General features: G+C 32.0%; 1 protein-coding gene across 4 annotated transcripts in view; it reads left to right on the forward strand.

Annotated features, from left to right (window-relative positions):
- LOC123011481 (GATA-binding factor C) overlaps positions 1–16,881 on the forward strand; it is a 51,861-nt gene extending 34,980 nt beyond the window's left edge. For all 4 annotated transcript variants that reach the window (XM_044408930.1, XM_044408943.1, XM_044408951.1 and 1 more), the window contains exons 5-7: positions 6,700–6,834; positions 15,526–15,903; positions 16,014–16,881. In XM_044408930.1, the coding sequence (XP_044264865.1) occupies positions 6,700–6,834; positions 15,526–15,903; positions 16,014–16,040 (540 nt within the window). In that variant the 3' untranslated portion in view covers positions 16,041–16,881. The remainder of the gene's footprint in view (positions 1–6,699; positions 6,835–15,525; positions 15,904–16,013) is intronic.
- Positions 16,882–23,680: the final 6,799 nt, after the last annotated feature.

Here is a 23,680-nt window from a genome sequence, read left to right on the forward strand (position 1 = left end):
CGATGCAACCACTATTACTCTTCGCAAGTTATTTTGCGACAACTGTAATGTGGGTTGCATCGAAAATTTGGTCAGGCTTATTATTCCTCGTGAATCACTCTCTATAAATAAGGGTTAATAAAATGTACTTGGACACCAACCTTGTGATTATCTTACTATAAATGCAAAAAAAGTTGATTTTTTTAATTTAAAGGAACAATAAATTTTTGACTCGATTTTCGATATACCTAAATTTTTAGATATTCTTATCTCATGTAAAACAATTTTTGCCCTTCAAAATATCTTCAGCTTGGGCTTGCATTTAGTAGGTATACACTTTGGCAAGAGTAAACTTTTCTTTATTATTGTTTTTTATTTTCAACAACGTTAATACAAGATTAATAATATTTGCAACTGTTTTTTCTGCAATTTTTAGTATTGATTCTAAAAATGGAATACATTTTTTATATCACGCAAGGTTATTTAAAAAAAAACACAATAACACAAAATGCAATTTTAAGATATTTGTGTTTATAATACTAAAATAGGTACTATAAAAATATGTTTATGTTACTATCACGAAAAAACAATTAGGTGCGTATGAAAACCAAAAAGAAAGTTTCTAATAAATACAGAAAATTGCAGTCTACACGTTTTCTCTTTTTCTCTCAAAATTTTTAAAGTCAACACACAGAGAATTATTTAATAAGCCATAAATTACTGTTGTTGTATACAGAGTGCGCCAGAACTCGGATCCCAGAGAAAAATGCCATGTATAAGGTAAGACACCAGGATCAGAGAAAAAATGTTGAAAAAATTTTAATTTTACAAATTTAAAAAATTTCGAAGTTATGAGAGATTAAATTTTGCACTTTGACTATTTATTTCTGTTGAAAAAATAATTTCCCAAGTTCTTTTGCTACAAGCTGTATCCTAAATTGTAACTCTGTTTAATGTCATTTGTGGTTTTTATTGGCAAAATTTTTGTACCTTTACTAAATAAATATAAAAAAAAACATATACAAAATCATCAGTATCATTAAATAGACATAAAAAATGTCAAACGTCAAAACTTTTTGACAGATAAATTTTTTTAAATATTTTTTCCATATTTCTTATATCTTATCTTACTTGTAATTTTTCTCTAGGGCGCGAGTTCTGACATATACTGTATACTACATATGAATTAAGTGACAACAAATTGAAAATATTAATGTTTACGTAGGTAAATAGGAATTGATCAAAGTTTTGAGGGTTTGTTTAAAATTTTCTTTTCTATACAGTGAATTTGTTTTATTTTAACCGAATCTGATCTGATTCTCAAACTTTAACTTAATTTTAATTGAAAACTTTAATAGGTAAGTACTACTACTTACGTTACTACTAAAGTTTGAAAATTTCAGAAAAAATCATAGGAAAATTTAAGGTATAATTTATTAGTTTTTAGGTGATTTTTTTTTAGAAAAATCTCATGCATAAAATAATATTTTAAGAACACAAATACTATACTATAGCAGTATTAGAAAAAGTATACTATTTTTTTATGTAAATTATGACTTAAGTTAGAAAAGTTAAGTTAGAAAAAAATTTCAATGACAAAATTATAGGTAGAATACACGGATTCTTGTGATTGATTTGGCTGTCGTTTGAAGGGGTCCGTTAAAATTTTTGTTAAATCGTATAAATAAATCCGCCGTCTGTTTGAGATGTATGGAATTTTTGTTGAGGCCTGGGAACGCCTAAAGTACGTAACGCACCTGTGGTTTCGATATTTAGATGGTGTACAAGTTGATCGGTTTAGAAGAATGTCATTTTGGAAAAAGAGACAGCGAAGCACTTTGCCGCGGTCCGTTGGGCACGAGGAGGAGCGCTATTTGGTGCGCCGATTTCAATGGATTAATCAGTTGCCGCTCTCCGTAAACAAAGCGTGCACTAGATAGAAGGGAAAAAAGCTCCTCTCCGGCTGTGTCAAAAAGCTTTTACCGGCGACAAAAGATTTTTTACTCGAATGTCAGGTCGAACAAACGTGTGTCCATTCACCAGAATCATTCTAGTTAAGTGGTTTATTGTCATCCTCGATGACGATGGTATTCGGACCACATACCTGATGGTATGTTTTCCCCTTTTCCCCGTCTTCGCGCATATCATGTTCTGTCATGTTCCAATATCAATCAGGCTTAATGTCAAATTTGTTTTTATTCGATTACTCAAGTTAAATATAAAACCATCACGAGACGAGCGGAATGTGCAGTGTCTTTTTCTCGCCGGACAGATCTCACCAGTTATGATAATTTTTCCAGGAATAGTATGCACAGGCCCAAGCAGTATGTAAAGTCGCTCCTCTTATGATTTAATTGGTTAACAAGCACATGTCAGGCATTTTCCCACTTGTAAGATATTTATTGCGAGAAATCAAAAACGCGTAATAACAGTTCATGCATACGCACTAACGATCCAAATATATCAACTCGAAACGGCTACCTGAGAGCAGTGTTATTACTCATTTTCACTTCAGCCATAAATTAAGTTGGTAAACGGGACAATGTGTGGTGTACCTCCTTGCTAAGGATATCGGCGATCTGGAACTTGCGTCCAGTTCCTCGTAGGACAAGCTATAACAACTGTCCGCTCGTCTGATTGACACGTGAGGCATTGATTGACGCGACTGATGGATGCGATCGATCTCCATCAGTGTAGATCACGTCGATAGGAACTACCTTTTTAGGATTCGTCGATTGTTTGCTGATCTGACTGTTGATTTTCTGGAATGAAAGCGAAAAAACGACAATTTTATATAATCTTCTTATATTTTGTTGCAAACTGGCGCAGGAAAGTTGCGTGCAATTTAACAACGTTAATAGCTACTTTTACCATCCGTTGATAATCAATTACCACCTCGTCGGAATGCACTGATACTTTTAACAGCGCCATTGAAGGAATATTGCCGGTTAGTATAAATTGTATAATTGTTAAATTACATTCTTAATTTAATTTGTTTCAAAGATAACGGACTAGTTTATCCGTGTGCATTCAATTACATCAAGCCACTGATAAATCTGAACTAATTGACTTCAAGATTTGATCAACTACATTTATATGGAAATGATGTTACACCTATGTTTATATCACCCATCTATTTTAGACTTACCTATGTATGAAAGTTTATACCGTGTATTATTGGCAACACTGACTTATTAACAATTAGTTATCCAGTAGATCCTATAGAATAGGTATAAAAAATACCTGGTAAAAATTTTTCACATAATTATGAAGACGATTAGAATCCTCTAGTATCTACGGTATCTCTGAAAGTCATGACCTCATGACTCACATCTGTGAGTTTATTATCTAATAAACATTTTTTTTAACAAATTGTATTTTCAAATTATTATTTATTAATTTATTCGCAAACATCAGAAAAGTGACTCTTTTATGAGCAAATGACAAAAGTCTGAGTTTAACTTTTCAGGCATGGAGTAAAAACTGTATTTTCGACGGAACGTTTATGGAAAATTGGCGACAAAATTTACAACTTGTTTAACCAGTTAAAATAAGTCAACGTTTGTGTAATGTGTGGATTGTCTCTAAGAGAGCAGCGAGTTTGGAAAACATAATCTCTGCTAAATGAGAGTTCTTTATGTACAGGTTGATCAAAAATGACTGGGTTGACAGCAAGCTTAAGATCATTATTTTATTTGACTGTTTGCAACACTGCAATCGTATATGGTTTTGCTTGAAAGGTATGTGACAAACATTATAAATGATGTTTCTTCTTGTTGAATTGAAATTTGATGTGTCAAGTGAAGTAATGCTGACAGTTTTAAACTGTAAACGACTGAAAAATACCATTTAAAAATAAAGTTTATTATTGTTAACATACACAGTTATCTTTGAGATTTTATTCTAAAACAAACTAATATACGAGTATAATGTTGAAAAAAAATTTCAATTTTAACTAAAAAATAACTATAAAAAACAATTCTTCACAGTAGTCACAAGCACATAATATTATAGAAATTCGAGTATCTACTTGTTTTGGGGAACATCTATTAAAAATTGTTATGTGTTTAATCGTTGGTATTCCTTCAACCCGATTTGGCGCTTTGCTTAGTTGTTATGAAAGAAGTACCTATAGCGATAGCATCACATATTGTTTAGATGTCTTTAGTCAATACTGAAACGACGTATAACAAATACGTTTTTATGTCGATCATACTTCATGAATTAATCAAATTACAAGACAAGATGTCGGTGGTAATTGGACATATAAGCCGAGTTTGAGTTGTGGGTTAAAACTTCACATAAATTGATAAAACGGCGACTTGGAGAGATTTTCATCCTGATGCACGAGTAAAAAGGGTGTTTTAGGCTAGTTAGGAAAATTACAGTACCTTATAAGGAGAGGAAGTCGTATAAATCACTTGATCTACCTACTTAATTATTTGCAAATTGCAAATGGGTGCATAATGGAGCATTAAGTTTGATTGATTGAATGTTAAGTAACGTTTAATTGGCAATTTCAGGTCGGGTGGTTGGTGGTTTCGGGATTTAAGACCACGTGAATAATTGGAGTAACCGCAGAGTAGTAGTGAAAGGCCGCACGTGGCGACATCTGCGGCGGAAGTAGTTAAAATATAATTCCAATACAAGCAGACAGGTGAAATTCAACCCCCCGTTTAGGGTCAGATCCCCTCACCTGCCACAAATCGTAAATCAAATTTCAAATAGATGGGCGTTAACTTATTAACTTCGATACGTAGCAAAGGCCGTTATTTTAAGCTTGCCACAACAAGATAGCTGCACGTTTTACAGCATCGCTTTGTTTCGATTGTGATCCGCATTAATTTCAGACTATAATTACAGAGCGCGTCGTGGAAAGTGAGACTTTTTATAATAAAATCGCCCCGAGTTTATCCGATATACGGACATAAATAAATAGTAAAAAAATGGACCTATATATTACGGGGCCCATGGTACTGTTCTTATGGGAAAATATCGATGAGAATTTAATTTATTAAAACGAGATTTATGCCAAACGTGTTTTTGCCTTAATGGAATATCGGCCCCCGACGACTCCGAGCCACGAATTTCGACTTTTTTTCAATTCCGGAACGTTACTACACTTTCAATCGGCCACTCAACCAAGAAATCCATCAATCGACCATGGACATTTTTTAATCAAAATTGATAACCAGTTGTATTTTAAAAGAAAGCCAAAATTTTATGGAAATCGTCCCTCGGCAACATTCTAATTAAACGTCCTGTTTACTCGTCAGAAAAACTCACCAGCAATCATTAAAGACAACCACTGAAACGTAGTTTTATGTAAAACAATGATTTTTTAATTCAAAGAGCAAATTCTAATTATGGAAAATGCTGATTTTATGCTAATCTAATAATCACAGTGTAAAACTGATAGTGGATTTTTATGAATTATTCATTTTGTGCTTCTTACCATCCTAGCTTGTAAACAAGACCTTCCTTGTTTTGGTTTTGACCTATGACAATAATTCTGTAAATTACACCGACAATTTACGGCGTGTAATTATTGAATTTTAAGGAAATATGGAGAGCCGTTGGTACCAGTAGCAAATTTCTTCGTAGTAATTTTAATAAAAGCAGTTGCCACTTACGTTTTTTTTTTTATAAAAATGTCCTTCAAATTTGCTCTAGAACAGTGTGAAAGCAGAAGTCATAAAAATATCGTACAAATTTATAATGCAGACTTGTTAACATTCTCTATTTTTTAACAAGAAACTGACGAGAATACAAGATAAACATGGTTGAGGTTTTTGAGTAACGAGTTCAAAAAGTAACAATTTTGAAACCAGATCAGGAGAAGAATTTGCATCAATTTAAAGGTTATTACAAATAAATTGCACAAATGTATTTCCGATCTTTCTAATATATAATACCTGCTTGTATCCTCCACAAAGTAACATTTCTTATGTTCACACTCTCATTCGTTTAAATGTTTAATAACGAAAAGTTCATTTTTGCTTACTTAACATTGCATTTACGTTTACAGTATGTTTCTACCAGTAGCACTGCATTCTGTCTTTAGATACTCGACAATAACGCTTTCAAAGGACAAAAATGAACACAAAATCTAATAAAGTCAACAATTCAACATGAAACCATAAACATATATTCTTAACAAAATTTGTTTGACAAAAACAAAGAACAAACAAAATTTGTGGCCATGATGTAAATATTATAAAAGGGGACTTATATATCGGTTAGACTAGATTAGAGATCTTAAGTATTATCGTTATTTGCAAACACTTTTTAATGAAGAAATGCAAAAGTTTCCTGCTCTTTAAAAGTCAAGAACGTTGTAAGTTTAAAATCCCTTAGTGTCAACATTGACCCGGACTATTAATCCCGCAAAGTAAGAATCCCACCCGGTCGCCACTCAAACCTATTTATCTTCTAATCAATCAAGACGACGGTGATTAGGACACAATCCTCGTCGTTACGGTCTAGAATAGCGACTCCTTCTCCGAAAGTATCCAATTCGAATTCGCGAGGTTGGCGCAAACGAACATAGTCCCTAATGCTCGAGGATGTCTTATCGTGCCGAGATCGCTATCCAATTAAATCTGACAATAGGTTTACGTCGGTGACACAAGAGTAGTAGTGGAGTACATTCCGGTCGAAAAATTTTGTTCTCAGAGGATACTGACAATGTCTGTTATCATTTTCGTTTTTATTTTGCAGAGTTTACAAAGCGCTGCCAGAAGGGCCGGGACCAGTTGTGCTAACTGCAAGACAACCACCACGACACTCTGGAGACGCAACCAAAATGGAGAGCCCGTTTGTAACGCCTGTGGACTGTACTACAAACTACATAACGTAAGTACCATTTCGGTTCCATAAATTCCTCGCTAAGTGTTTTTTGACCGCAAGAACTATCGTCTGTCGATGATCATTTTTTTGCCCATCGTGTATAAATGGTAGTGCGATTGTGGATCATAATGACATGTTCAGGCGACGGAACGCGTATGTTGAATGCCCGAAGCCGGTCTCCAGCCAGTATATCATACCAGTCCCCACGCCCACTTTAAACAACGTCGTTACCCAACAACAATAACAATTTGTTACGGGAATAGCTCGCGTCGTAATAAGCTGAACAGATCGGGTCAGATCTCTTGATATAACATCAAGAACAGCCATCCTACTGGAAGCGCAAGCTTGAGACGTGATAGATCCGAAATCGACACTGCAGGATTGCAGCAACGTCGATAGAGATTAGCGCAATTGTGGAAATGTTGCACTTAAAACGACTTGATGTTAATTATTACGTTCAAATGAACAAATTGCAATGATGGAGAGAAAGACTATTTTTCTGTACCATCAATTCAACAATGACTCAACAAAGATAAATCAAAGATAATAGCAAATGAAAAAAGTAACGAGCAATTATCTTCAAAAATGTTTGTTTTGTAGTAGCTTCATAAGATGTAAATTAGATTCAGAAACAGTCAGTTGCTAAATTACGCACAAGATTTTCTGGTTTTACTGCAAAATTTCGCACAAAATATTTTCTAGTTTGTGATTCACTTTTTTATAACGCGTTTTTTTTTCAATAATGAAAAGAAATGTTATTTAATTCATTGACCTTTCAATTATCTAAAATCGTCGGATTTTCGATACAAAGTACAGTTTGCTACATAGATCTTTCCGTCCAACATTTTTTTTGCTTTTTTCACTTCTTTACAGTTTTCGAGTACTGTTTAAAACAACCAGAAGATTTAAAAATAAATAAAACAACAAATCAAAATTTAAAAATTGGAATAACCCAAAAACAAAATTATAAAAATTTATATGCAAAAATAAAATTATTGTATTTTTTTTCTTTAGATTTGTTAGTTGAGAAAGTTACCTTTAACAATTTTGTTGACAACAACTATTGCAAACAACTAATTGCAAATAATTCTTATCAATTTGGCTACATGATATAATTTGGACGGTTTACATGTCCAACCTCGTTTAGTCGCCAATGTGTAAAGGTCGATTAACAAAACTTAATCAACTGTAAATCTGACCATAAATATTGAGAAACTTCATGCTCGATGTCAATCGAAAAAAAAGTTCAATTAATATCACTGGACGAATTTGAGCTTTTGTCAAGTGTTCAACCAATTAAACTGACATTGATTAATTTGAAACATCTCGAGACAAAGGCGTTTTGTGTAAGTTAATTTTTTTACATTATGTTAAAATGATTTAAGTAAAACTTTTACCGGTTCGTATATGTCATGAGATGCTGGCTGACGTAATCTAATTAATTGTGTTAAAATCACGGTTAAATTAGTTTTCTTCTTCCAATTTTAGATAAAAAAATACGATACAAATTTTCTTTTGTTGTTTGAAAACTCCAACAATGTTTCAAGAAGATATATGTAGTTGGTATTATTTTTGACGTTCCATCCGGTATAAGAGCCGCGATTATGTGATTATGGAACTCGGCTGCTATACGTTGAAAAATCTAGTAGCTACCAGCCAGCGGCTCTTCACAGCTTCCTGTCTGGATTACAACAACAAGAAAAGGTTACGACCGTTGCGATATCAAAATAAAAAATACACTGATGATTCGTTTCGAAATTAAGCGAATGTTAAATTTCCCCTGACATCAGAAGAAATTCGTAACAGTAAAAACCGTCGGTGCCCACGCTGTGAAAACGACACTGACGAGCACACAAGTGTATCATATCTCTGTAATTTAGTTTAGATCTCAGGAGTTGATTATCAAAAGGAATCTCCGAGAGAAGATAGTGGACGATTCTCATACATGCATTCCGCCTAACAAACTCTTTCCGAAAATAGACAAGTCGTTATTTTTACCACCACGCAACTTATTATTAATATAGTAGCCGATCACCTGTGGAGTGTATGTTAGATAACCGTGGTATCTGTCAACTACCTTGAGCTACCAAACGATCACGTATTATTTAATGGTTCTCATGATTTATGCGGGTGTGGTGCCCCGGCCTCTGCTCATATTTATCATGTCGCCTAGTGCGAGCACATCCGGAATTGGACCAGAGCGAAATCGACCAAGGACACAAGTTAGAACTTTTCATTAACCATGAGATCAATTAAATCTTTGACAATTTGTATATCTTCTATATTTTTCAATGTTACTAACTTAATTTCAAAAGAATAGACCACTTTGGTCTGTGGTACTAAATCCTAGTATTATAAATATTATGATAAATTTGTCTTTTAGTTTATACGAATAGAAGAACATTTTCTGCTTTGGAATACCTGCTAAATAGGTCAGATATCTCGTTTTTTGTTCTTCTTTGACTGATAATAATTGATATATTTATTCGTTCCCTATAACTCCCTAACCAATTATTGTTATTAGAAAAAAAAAACAATGCAATCAACAAAACTGTGATATTTTTAATTTAAAGTATTTAAATTAATATGTGTGGCGTCATACAACATTGTTTAATTTTTAGTTGTCATTGAACTCATTAAAAAAAAAAACAAGACAGTAGCGGTGTTTACAGAGTAAAAGATAAATGAATATAAAAGAAATGGTTTTGTGATATTCGCAGATTTTTAAAAAATCAGTTATAAGTATCAAAAACATTCTTGCACCGAAAACTGCAAGTAGATGTATGTATCTACTTGCACTTGATAGAGTGTAAAAATTTATGGAAAAAATAGTAATTATGAGTAAAAACAAAAAAAAAAAGTTAATGAAAAGTAACAGTTCGAATGCACATAAAATTGAAATGAAACAAACAAAAAATAAGTTTCAGTTATAGTCAACTTTGACAGATTTGTGGAGGATACGAGGATGAGTCAAAAATTATACGCACATTTTACTTCGTTTTTGAGAAGGCCTTGGATCTTTTTTTAACGTCAAATCTAAATTATATTCTTTTTTCTATGTTCTTTGAAACACTTCGGCTGCAAATTAAATTTAAACACTCCATTAACCAAGAAAAATAATTAGATTTTTTTAATTTGAAAGTAGGTATTTCGGATGCTTCAATTAATAAAAAGCTGTTAAAGTATTATGAAGCTAATAATTTTTATTGCATTTGAGACCATAAAAACGCTAAATATACCAACAATATACCAAGAACATACTAAGAGAAAAAACAACCGTTAACATTGTTCTTTATAACGACATGATGCTCAAGATGAAGCCGAACACTCAAATAAATCCAAGAAAATTTTTATAGAATTAAGTTTTGGTGCTGTATAACAATGCCTGGATTTTAAACCGATCTCTGCATCTTTTCCAGCCTTTCCTAAAAATTGAATGAGATTCTGGATCATTTCCAAACGTAGCTCTGTCTAATTTTCATTTATTTGGCTCATTCAAAGCCATTACCAAATCGACAGTTTGAATCTCATAGACAGTGATAAAAGCAGTGCATTCATGTAATTTTAAAAAATAATTAATTTTGTTCTTTTGTAGGTATTATTGATTTGATTCAAGTAATTATACGATTGTAATCTTTGTCAATAAAGGCTTTGAAAATTACACTCCACAGTAACATTATCATAAAGTGAAACTTGGATGAACTTAATGCTAAAAACTAAATATCTATAAAAAAAGATAAAGGTATAAAAATTAATTATTAAAGATCATAACTCTTTTTTTACCAAAGAACATTTAAAAAATATAGAAAACAAAAAAAGGGATAAACATAAAATATAAACTGTGAGTCTTCTTCTGCTTTTTTACTTATTCTTTTTGAAAATTAAACTGAATTTCTTCTACCGCTTACAAAACAGACAATAACAAGAGGTGAATTAGCAGCTTTAACTCTTTATAAAAAATAAGGTTTTGGTTTAAGGAAAATAAGTAACACCTTTGCGGCCTTGACTCTTTATTGTAAGTGATGAATGAGGTTAACCAAACCTTGTGGTTTAAAAAACATACCCAATACAAATAAGGAAATGTCTCAATTTTTTAAATAATTTTTGTTACTTATTATTGTACTTATTAGTTGTTTCAAAAAGAGGATTTGTATAGAAAGAATAGATGAAATTTTGAATCTGACCGTGTTCATGAACTTTATTTTGTGACAATACCGTCACCTTCGTTGTCACCTTCGTGGTTTGTATTGTGATGCGCGCCGCGTCCAGATAAACACCCGGAGCGGACTTGGAGTTATTGCAATTAAATTTGCTCTATGTGATGAGAGTGCTGATCCACCTCCAGTCGCATTCCCCGCCGGACAAATTAGATCGAGAGCGGCAAAATACTTCAATTAGGAGTTTTAGAGAGACACATATTGCGACACACTAATCACATATTCAACAAGCCGCGCGGTCACTGGACTGTGTGTTGTTGCAATTCTTCATAAAGAGAAGGCTCTTTCTCTATTGTCGCCGCCAGGACATCTCTTGTCACGTACTCGCTTGGTTTGTAACATCATTGAGTTGACGGTCGAATATTGTGAATAATATGAGAATAATTCAGGATTTTTGCTTGCGGTTGAATGACTCGAGGCTCACCCGAACATGGACTGACTTTTAATATGCAAATAACGAAACTGTTTCTCATGTGTGTACAGAAGCCGCTTCACGCTCTCATCTAAGAAAATGTTGATAGAAATGGGTCGAAATGCCATTGGATTACAATGAATGACATATCGGGATGTCTACTCTCTTGAATTCAAAATTCCTGTCAGTGATTACATAAGTGCAATTGCTCATATTCTCTCCGTGGCTTTCACATAAAAAACTTGCACCTGCACTGGTAGAAAATATCGAAAAGTCAATTTCAAATATGACTTAATACCGTTTTAATTTTAAACTAATCATGTTCAAGTATAACTTATAATAATTAATTGACTAGAGGCCATATAAAGACAAACATACTTTCCTTCGAGAAAGTTTATGAAAAGAATTGACAAACATTAGATAAATCATATTTTGGTCAAAACAGGAAGAGTATTTCTATTTGGCGTCAAACATTATTTTTTAGTTTTTACTATTTTAATATACTGTTGTCACTCCAGAAAAGCTTGCAGAATTTGAATTTTGGTTCAACAATTATCCTTAACAAACTTTAGTTTAAAAGTTATCATTAATAAAAAAAGTAATACTTATCAAAGTTGCTGCATCTTTGTAGAGCTGTATTAATTTAAGATTTAAGATTTAAGATCATTCTGAATACAGCCAGTTCCAAGAACAATAAAAAAATCTAGTTTTAGTGCTACCAATAAAAAAATACTTGAAAAAATATTTATTTATATTATTTTAAAATGTAATGTAATGTAATTTAAGTAATTAAAAAGTTCCACTAGTTTTATTCAAAAATAAATGAGATATTTTTGGAGTAATATTTTCTTAATCATAATGGTTACGGCTTGACTTTTCCTTAATTACAAAAATTTTGAAGACTAGACCTTTCTTGCCTCTTATGATCAGCATTGCACTCTTCTAAATTTGCTTAAATTTTGTTAAAAGCCTACTAAGTTTAGTTAAATAAACTAAAATGAATAGGTTGTTTTGAGAAACATAGATCTTTCACCAAATTGGCAAAACCGATCCATTTCAAAGGATTATCTGTAAATTTATGAGAATCACCTAAAAAATATAATAACTAAATATAATACAATATTATATTAATTTACATTCCTAGGTATACATAATAAGACTTACAAAGACTTACATCATAATAAGATTTTGATATAATTGTTGACTATTTTAAGAACAAAGATATTTTATATTATGATAAATGCGGGGAAGTAACAAAGTCAGTGGTTGGATTTTCCCAACATAAGACATAAATTCTTTGATAACAAAGATTTCTATATGATGGGGTTACATTTGTTCCCAAACAAAATAGCTACAGATCTTTTTACAGCTAGTAACAGTTTCTGTATTTTATTTGTTTTTATGAAGAAGGACTTGAAAAGTTTATATTTTGTTAAAATCAAAAAAGTAATTTTCATTGGTTAAATGTCGCATAAGCATAAAAAATAAATGTAAAGTGTGGGGTGAGTGCAGTAAAACTTGATGTAGGTAGACAAAGTCATGACACAATACAGACCAATTTCCTGGATACAAGCGTCGCGACAATAGAAACGTTTCAAGTAAAATAGATTACCATTATCTCAAGGGGACATGCCGCTCTAGTATCAATAGCCGAGCAAGTAGTAAGTATATCCCGGACAAACACCCCAGGATTCCGCCCCTATTGTAAGGATAAAGTATCATTTCGGGAGCAATTCAAGACATGTTGTCATCTCGGTCCGTCGGATAGTCTAATGACAGAGCTCTTCGACAAGAAGGGAAACCATCTAGATCAAACCGTCCAGATAACAACGATGTCGTTTTGTATCCGATTTTAGAAAAAAAAATCACCTTGTTATATACAGAGCAAACAGGAATTGTGCAATAACATCGTGACTGCACATCAGAACTCTTTAAAACGCGAAACCTAATTAAACCCGATCGGATCAGTTTTATCGCATTCGAATCTTGAAGAACACGAGAGGGTGGTAACGCTGACGGTGCTGCTGACCGGAATCCGGCCGCTTCCGCCGGAAACTTCCGGGTCATTGCGTTCGGTATAAGAGGAGGCTGGCTTGGCGCATGTATGTGTGTGGAATTATTCGGGTCGTGTATATAAATTATTTTTTCTTGATGAATGGCTAAGAACGGTAGCCCAGGCTCAAATCCCATGTTCCTATTACCACAACTCGGCGAACGTTTTTTGATTTATACTAATTGGAAATAGCTCACAAGTTTAGCCCCGAGCAGACTGAGAACGTACGTGTTTAATTGACCGATTTCGGGACCCACCTACAGTGGCGGATTAGGAAATTTCGGCGGCCCCAATCTTAAACACCCGAGGGGAAACTTTGCCACCTATTTGCACACAAATAATGCACCCACACAACAAAACCAGAGTAAAGACAACGGTGACCACTTGAACTTCAACCGGTATTTTTAGTACACTTTCTACATGAAGATAAAAGAAATAAACAGCACGTGCAAACAGAAAATTAGTTTTACATAAAATATTTTTTAATGTATGTAAAGTCTGTTTTTTAAGTCAAAATTTTTAAGTAAAGTTGAGAGCAGCTTATTTCTATAGCCACAATTTTAATTTTTTTGCAATAAATTTCATATAATTTATTACAAATAAACTCGAAAAAAAATATTTCTTCTTCTACACTTTACAAAGTTGTCGCAGAATTGTCAGACACTCTTATTTAACTGACTTCTTTCTCATCAATTTTTTTTACAAAAAATATTTTTCATCATTCTTGTGTCATGATATTTGCAAATTTCAACGGCTATAACATTATTATTCTGAAAATTTTGTGTTGTTATTTTGTTTATTATATTTGTAGGAGAGACTAAAAATGCTTCAATTTGGAATCAAAAAAAAAATTGTTTTTATAAATTTGAAAGTGTGCAAAATTTTCTTAAAAAATGTGAATTAAAACTTCCAAAACAAAAATCTGAGAGAGTAAAAACGCTTCAAATTAAACTCAAAAATTTATCTCTTCCGATTCCGATTCTTTTCAGCAATATTATAGCCTGGTTAATATCCATTACCCCCCAAAATTTTCTTGGGAAATATTGATTTTCATTAGGTTATTTATAATTTCCGTATAGACTACTAACCGATTTTTTTAAAAAGGATGTCCAAAACATTCGACTTTTAATTGAACCACGACAGTGATAGACAACATTAAAAAAATTATAACTTTAAAAATTAAATAGGTAGTAAAAAAAACAGGTTAGCATAGTGTCTATAACTTCTCAAAATTTTTTAAAAAATATTGATTTCATTGAAAGAGGTGACCATCTCGAAGTTGGATTATGTTCCATGAAAAAAGGGGTATAAACTCCAAGTCGACTCAACCGGGTTAAATTAAAACAACCAAATTTGGACTAGTTTAGTGGTAATTTAATCTAATCTAATCTAATGGTGTAACACCATTACAGTTCTAATCGCAACAGAATAGCAGTACCTTTAGTACTTTCCCTATTTACCTTTTTATTTTTATCATTTAACGTAATTTAATTCCTTATAACACACCCTTGCAAGTGCTTTTTTTGCATGTGGTTTTTTCACTTGTTGCTCAAGATGGTTTTAATTAAAACCGAAACTAGTCCAAATTTGGTTGTTTTAATTCAACCCGGCCGGATCGACTTGGAGTTCTCCCTTTCAAAAAATATTGATTGAAACTATGCAATAAAAAATTTGTGTGGTAGGTATGGTAAAATATTTTGTGAACCGAAAATGTGTTTGCAGTAGCATTCGAGGTACTTATAGTTGTACTTACTCCTAAAAACACATTAAGTGCACCTTATAAATTTAAAGTAAAAAAATTAAATTCAAAAATATTTGGACCGTTCATATATCAGATTTCATTTGTGTTCTAAGCTTTTCAATATTTTTTTTGATAATTTCTCGCGCACTACTCTGCGTCCGGCCCTGTGCTCCCAATTCACACATTTATCTTTCAATAACATGTTCCACGACCATAAATCTCTGATACAGTAGCGCGTACGGGCATTTTTCTGAAATTATCCTTTTTGTTTCAGGTGAACCGACCATTAACGATGAAGAAAGAGGGCATCCAGACGAGGAATCGAAAACTATCGTCTAAAAGTAAAAAGAAGAAAAGTGGCGGTTCCTGCTTATCACTCGGCGGTATGATGGGTGATATGATGAAACCGCTGGATAGCAGTAAAGGTGGTTTCGGTGGAGGCGGCTTTGGCGGCGGCATGGGTGGTGGCCACCCGCATTTGAACGCTGCTTTGCACCCTCATCACGCAATGAGCCATTGGTACCAGCACAGTACGCACCCTCAAGGGTTCGTTTCAGGACCGCCGCCTCCCGCACCGCCCCCCACGGCGTCCTACCATCATCACATGAGTTCGTTAAGCGCGGCAGGGTTGGGACTAGCATCGAATGGAATGGTAAATTAATTTTATTACTTGTTAAATAAAGTTTTTCATTGCAATGTAGCTGTGACATCCAGGCTAGAAATGTCTGCATAAATTAATGTTTGTTGTTTGTTTCTTTGCAGACTAGTTGGCGGTCGGAATACACGTGATAAAATGGAGTAACCTGAAAAACAAGGAATTTAATGTAAGAATTGTAGATATTAACGTTAAGGATTTAATTAATTGAACGTGATCATAAGAAAAACTGGTCATCTGTCATTATGTACATTTTATTTAGTTTTTTTGTAAATTTGTTGGGTGATTTCATGACCAGTTTGTATGTATAATTAAGTACAAAGATGCAAACGTTTGTAATGTATTGTATATAGATGTTAGTTTGTTTTAAGGCATTTTTAATACAAGTGATGTACATAGAAGAAGAAAAAATTTTAAAGACATGTGCAATCTTCACGTTATTATAAAATATTTATATATGTGTGGACGAAAGAGATATATGCTGGTCCGAAAGTCACTTTTGCGTTATCGTTCAAATCAGACCGCTTCGGATCAGATTATATAGACTGCAAATAATGTAAATATGGAGAAATATTACATTTTATGAGTTGTATGAAAGCCGACCAATTTTATTATAATTAAACAGTTTTTAAATTATTATTCATGTGCGTAAGCATTTTTATTAAAAAAATCTAGTTTAAAACACTCGCGCCCTGTATAGGATTAGGACACTATTTAAAACACATTATTTTTAACACTGATTTCAATTCACAGTACAAATTCGTATTAAGTTTTTAAATTATTAAAATGCTGATTCAATACAGGGTGCATCCAAAGCCATGTTACAATGCGGCGTTTCTGTTTAGACGCTGTGTTGATATTTGAATCGATTTTTCGATTTGTAACGTAAGTGAAATAGCATAATTAAAATTTTCAAAAAGATGTAAATAAAATTCGATGTATGTATATGCTCTTTGTGTGATATATAAAATATTCAAACCATAAACTTGATGTTTTATTATTTATGTAGCAGATGCAATCGGAGTTTAAGTGTAAATCAAAAAAGGTAAGTTAAGAATTTTATTGAATATATTAAAGTTTTAGCTTAAAAAAATTAAAGAACTGTAAAAGAATGTTTAGAACAATGTATATTCAGAAAATAGTTAAACAAAACTAAAAATGTGTGAACGCATGTCGTAGTAGGTATCGGAAACTAATGTGTTTTAAATGAATTAATTAAAGACATGCAAAATATTTGTAAAAGCACTTTTGAGTTTTTTTTTTAATGAACACACCTTATACATATAATTTTAATATAAATATTACCTACTTAATGTTGTTTTAATAAAAATATCTACCTTTTTACAATTTATTTTGTGTGTTTATAAATACTCATAATAGAAACGCTGAAGCAATAACACTTTTGCTTACCTACATTCTACATTTATACATGTACTACATGTCGTATACCTTTTTTTGTTGTGTTTTATAGAAATCGTATGTATCGTATTAAAATAGATAAAGATAAGGAAAAAATATACCTAAAACTTAAGTAACAGTACACCTCTTATTAGAGACCACCACGAAAAAATTGGAAGAAAAATAATTTTTTGCAAAGTTAAAAAATTAAAAACCAAATGAGCCGTTCCAACCAGTGCCGATGGAACAAARCCTTCTTGGACATCAGGCCGGTGACCCTATTAAACTCTAACAAAGCACATTTTGTTTTATTATTTAGTCCGTGGATTTTTACATATTTATGAGCGGATGCCGAGTGCATTTTTTAATAATAGTAGACTTGCATAAAAGTCAATATTTAACGTAAAAAAATTGCAGAGAATTATTAGTCGAGCAAAAGGCCCGGTGTTGAAAGCAGGTGATCCTCAACCTTCAGATGCCCGAATGACTTACATTGTATTAAATTAAAGTTGATGTATTTATTTTCCGAAACAGTAATAAGGCCACTCTGGTTAACAATATTGATTCATCATCAACGCCTGTAATTCGTAATCTGTGCGACTAATCTAAAATTTCCTTCATTGCTCAATTACGAGAAGGTAAATTTGTGGATTTTGTCGAAAATGGGATAAAGTTGTTCAGTGAACTGAAAAACTAGGTCTTAAATGTATTAGGGACGATACATCGGAGACACTCCGTATGCCGGACCTCGCACCTCACTGATTTTAGTGGATTTGGCTCAAGATTGATTCTTGGGATTTTCGGAAATCTGCACATTTATTCGGACTTAATAGAAACAAACTGAGACACTTGCACAACTGAATGAAGTACAAATCGGTAACTGTAATTATTCTTTCACCATGTGAAAGAATTGCATAATGTTTAGTTTTCGTAAATTTTAGTTTGTGAAGTAATGGGCTTTTGTTTTAAAGAATAATGCTTCTTCAAAAAAAAATGATGATTAGACATTACAAAATTAAATTCTTTCTGTGACAAAATAACTGCTTTTGATTACTTGTACATATTTTACATATTGATTTTACATATTGATTTATAAAAACTTAATTCTCAATTTTGTAAGTTGATTTTATTAATATAAATCAGGCAACGTAATCTTGTTTGTTGACACTGACAAGAAATGAAATGCTATTCAGTTTGTCCAACTTAAAAAAAAAAATCAAACATCTACTCATGAACCACAACCACTATGAATAGCTTAGGTATACGTATTCAAGTTTACAATTTTTATAATAAAACAAGAATTTATATAATATTACTCAATCATTGAATACTTTCATTAGAGTTGTGCTTCCACTGCTTTTAACAGAGTGTGCATTATCAAAGCAAAAGACACATGATATAATATTTCTAGATTTATCTATGCAAAATTTATACGATAGAAAATACATACTCAAAGGGTAATTTACTCAGACTTAAATGTTGCCAGATTCTTTCACGCACGAACAAACTATAAATTATGTCCAAAGTTTAGTACAAAGATACAAATCAATATCATTTCATGCAAAACTGTTAGTACCTACAGTCATTTAATATTATTTGCTAATATAGTTTTTGGAATAAACAAAATTTTAAAATTTTAACTAGAAAAACCGAAAGATGTTCATGCCAGAAAAAGCACATTTTGTAAGATAAAGCAAAATTTATAATGGAAAAACTTTTTGCTCTTCTTAAAATAGCCAAAAATTAATTAATTGAGAAATTATAAAAAAGAAGATTAATTAATTATTTCAAAATAATTTATTTGTATTTTTACCAGGTGCTTGGAAATAATTTCCATCCTGCATTACAAAATCACCATCTGTCAAAAACTATCCAATTTTGGGTGTCTCTTTCCAATTGCTTCTTGAATTCGTCATACCAAATCAAGAATTGTGAACCAGCTGAACTATCTGCCTAAAATTATTTTTTTTGTTTCTAATTATAATTCACTGTTGCTAACTTCCCCCTTCGTAAATTTATGTTCAAAAAAAACGGCCACGAGGAGAAGCGTGGCAATTTAATAGGACTTTTATCGAAATGTGTAGGACAAGAACCTTAGATGTCATATAAGTAGTGGACAGGTGAATGCATGCACTAATTACACTCAGGTGTATAAGACGCGTGCCGGCAGATGTCCAATTCACCTGCCGAAACAATTCGGCATTGAAAAACATCAAACTATGTTGTTTACCTCTATTTTTTTACATTCTTGCCAATTACCCGCAAATCTTTGGGATTTAGAGAAAAAGGCTATTATTATAGCTTGCGGTTAACGTTTCACTTAAAGGTGAGTTTAATAATCATTTATAGTGAAACATGTAATCTTTATTTTATTTTCGTGTTAAGACATTAAAATTTCTTTTTTTCCCATAATACCTCATACTGTTTCTATAGTGCATTTAAACTTACCTCTTATGTTGCTGTTAAAATACGTTTCATCCATAAAGTACGTTGGCAATGCAACGTATCTTAAGAGTCTATAAAATACGCTGATGCATATTTTTTGTTAATTTTGACATAATTCATTATAGTAATTTCTGAATTTAATAAAATTGCTGATTCAATATTAGTGTTGCAAAAAATCTTGAAGACAACACGAGTTTTTTAGTTTAAAAACTTCAGCCTATTAAATTCTCACTCTCTTCGGTCGCTCGAATTTCAACTACGACCTCGATTTTTAAACTGTCTATAAAACTCTAGTTATCTTAATAGCTATTTTATTGAATTTTAAGTTTGATTTTTTTATTGTGTTATTTCAAAGAGGTTTAACTAATTGTTATTAAATAGTTTGCATATCTATTGAAAAATTATTTGATTTCTAACGATTTATTTATGAATCTTTAATATTAATTTGATTAATCAAAAGATTTGATTTAGAAGAATTTTGTAATGCAAAAATGAAAGCTAAGTAATAATGTAATATTTTAACTTTTCTCTACACGCTTCAATTTTTGAAGGTATGTACATTCGGACAAAATACTCGTACTACGGATATTGCAATTTAAGTTTGACATCATCCGATACGATAATCTTAAAATTAAATAAAAATTGTGAGGTCTATAAGAACTGTTACTCTCAACATAATAGTGCATGGAGCAATAGTCTTTGTTTTTTTGAGAAAATTACGAAGGATTTTCTTCATTAACACTACTAAAAAATTAAGAGAACATCATATGTAGTTTCTTACTTGCGCGGTTAAACATTTTTGTCACAAACATTAAGAGGCATCTGGTATTTGCACACGGCTATTTAAAGAATGAAGATTTTAGAAGGAAAAAAAAAACTCTAAAGATTCTTTGTTATACAATCTATTGAATTTTAAAAATACAATAAGAAATATTTACTTTTCTAGCGCCAGATAGAATATAGTGAAACTATAGCCAACTTCGCACTGCTACGTTAAAACAAATTCAGAAAAAAAAATTAAAACCGATTGTCGGCTAAAAATAATAGATATACTTTCGTATGTATGTATGAAAATATAAATTGAAATATACGTAGGTATATTAAAAAACAAGTTTCATAAGATCACTCTTGAAGCAGGAAATTTAAGTTTAAAAAAGGAGTGGCGTAACGATTTAGGGATTGTTCGATTGGTAATGTCTTAATTTTAAAATCAAAATTTGATTTAGTCGCTTTTTGACTATGAAGACATTGCACATAATAACGTCGTGTTCTTTAATATGTCTACTAGAGAATCAAAATGGAGACAAATTACAAAAAAAAATATTTTCAACTCAATTAATTTAAATAATACAGATAGCGTAGACTATTGGGGGAAAAAGTGACGACACTTTATAATATCAAAACTGAACGATTCAATTCAGGTGAGCTACATAAGTTAGTTTTACCCCATATAACATACTATTTTGTCCGCAAACCTCTACAGATAAAGAAGAAATGATTGGTAAATAAATTAATACGCAAACGCCAAAAAAAAAAAAACTGACATTTTTGTACCTAAATGACAAAAGTAAAAGTTCTAAATACTTTTATGTTTTGAAAGTCTAACTTTTATAACCAGGCTTAAAAGTAATAACATCCTTAGTACGAGTAATCTAGACTCAAAAGTGTTTGCGTTTGCAAATAAAATTGTTTTTTAAGTTAACAATACCTTTAAGTAAAAGCTTGATCAGTCTTAACGCTAGGATTTAAGAAATACATAGTTTGTAACTCATGTAGATATGTCGTAGTCATTGGGCATAATGCGCCATTCCGCGGAAAGCCTAGTCTTTGGCCGTACTGCCGGCAGAAGCTGTAATAAATATTCCTTTGTTTGACTGAAATTTTACGTCATTTCAGGGATTGCCCACTTTCTCGTCAAACAAAGTAACCCGTTAAACCATTACATGTTACTGCGTTTGACGCAAGTATAGTTAGTCATTTGTTGAAAAGTCTTGAAATGTTTGAAACTTTCTCTAGAAATGTAAATTTTTGGTAGAAGAAAAGAGAAGCCAAAAAAACAAAATATTTTTATTGTAGCAAAATATTTGCTTCGTTTATTTGGAATAATGTTAACGTATAATATTATAAAGTCATACAAAAAACGTTAATTACATGACCTAAACAACAGATAAAAATATATTTTCTGCATTCAGGTAAATTGGCAAGTAAAATATCTTTTGCAGCCTAAAATATGTACAACTGAAATAAAGGTGTATTTTGAGGTTAGAAGTCTTTTACCTCCTTCATTTCTTCATCATTCCACGGTTTTTTTGGCATCTTTGTTCTTCATATAATATGTTAATATGCCACAATAAAAATATTTTTTGGCTTTTCTTTTCTTCAAAAATTTACATTTCTACAGAGAGTCTCAAACATTTCAAGACTTTTCAACAAATGACTAAATACACTTTCGTCAAACGCTGTAACATGTACTGGTTTAACCGGTTACTTTGTTTGACTAGAATTAAGTGGGCAATTCCTGAAATGACGTAAAATTTCAGTCAAACAAAGGAATATTCATTTGATTACAGCTTCTGCCGGCAGTACGGCCAAAGACTAGGTTTTCCGCGGAATGACGCATTACGCCCAATGACTACGACAGATACATTTTAAGCTATCAACACATTTTTAAGAATAATTGGACAGTTTTAAATATACCTAAAAAAACAGCCAATTATTAAGATGCTCACTTAGGTGACTATACATATAAAAGTCGATTGAAAAATTTAGTAAAGCAGATCCAGAATTATTTGAAAACTGAGTCAAGTACTTTTATTGTTATCACAACGGGACGTAAATAACCGTAATTACCATAAATATGACGAAACCCAACACCATAGGTCAAAATTTTGCACTTTGTATTGAGGAGAGAATTGTTTAGGATACTTTTAGGCTCGATAGCAGGCCAACAAATTTACCATAAAGTGATTTACCTACTCTGTTTCCAAAAATTTCTAGATTTACTTTATATAATAATGTTACTACAATAATCAGTTGATTTATCAATTATTAGGTATTAAACACAGAAACAATTGATTTATTAGTCTGTAAAATAATACTTACTAATCAAACTATTTTTCCAATATTTTAAACAATAAGTTCAAAACTCTTTCATTGGCGGCATCTGTAATTGTAGCTGAGTCGTCCATTTAGTCAGAATATTTTTTTATGAACTAAGATGTAGTATGTTTGATATTACAAAATTAAAAATTCGTATTCCAGTATGTGCATTTTTTTTCACTATTTGGTTCTAACTCATTATTCACCCAAATGTTTCTACAGTGGTTTATTAATACTAACAATTATAATTACATTTCTCACGACACATAAATACTAAGCACATCACAAAGATTGTTTACTTATTAACCATAAAGCAGCTTTTCTTTTGTTACCACGCAGTGACATTATCATTTTATATAAAATGTGACAAATAATAAATTTAATTGCAGATCATCAGTTAACGTCAGTATGTCAAGCTATACAACTAAATCATGTTTTTGGCCTCAAGTAGTAAGACTATTGAGAACAATCGAGTTGAAATTAGCCTCGGAATTCTTTTAACAATTCAAATGAATAGAGTTTTGGATGGGTGAAATTCCGCAAATTACCATCGTAACGGTTCGATTAACGTCTTCAAGCATGAATGTACCACTCGAAAAGAAAAAGTACTTTGCGACTCGAGAGATTGTCTCAACCATTTTTGACAAGTACGGAAGTATTGTCGACTAATTTGGAATAAATCCGTGATGTTAAAAAATGCAATATAACAGTGCGCCTTGTCATGTAAATGTGGGCAATTTAAATTTATTCGTTGGCAGTTTCCGCTCCGTTCCATTATCCTGGGCACTTGGTGTGAAGTGTTATTGTTTATTAGTAGTGCTTCTACCGAAGA

The sequence above is a fragment of the Tribolium madens genome, unplaced genomic scaffold (assembly GCF_015345945.1).
Source record: "Tribolium madens isolate multiple individuals breed KSU strain unplaced genomic scaffold, Tmad_KSU_1.1 Scaffold_19;HRSCAF=116;Tcas5.2_LG9, whole genome shotgun sequence".
Taxonomy (NCBI): Eukaryota; Metazoa; Arthropoda; class Insecta; order Coleoptera; family Tenebrionidae; genus Tribolium; species Tribolium madens.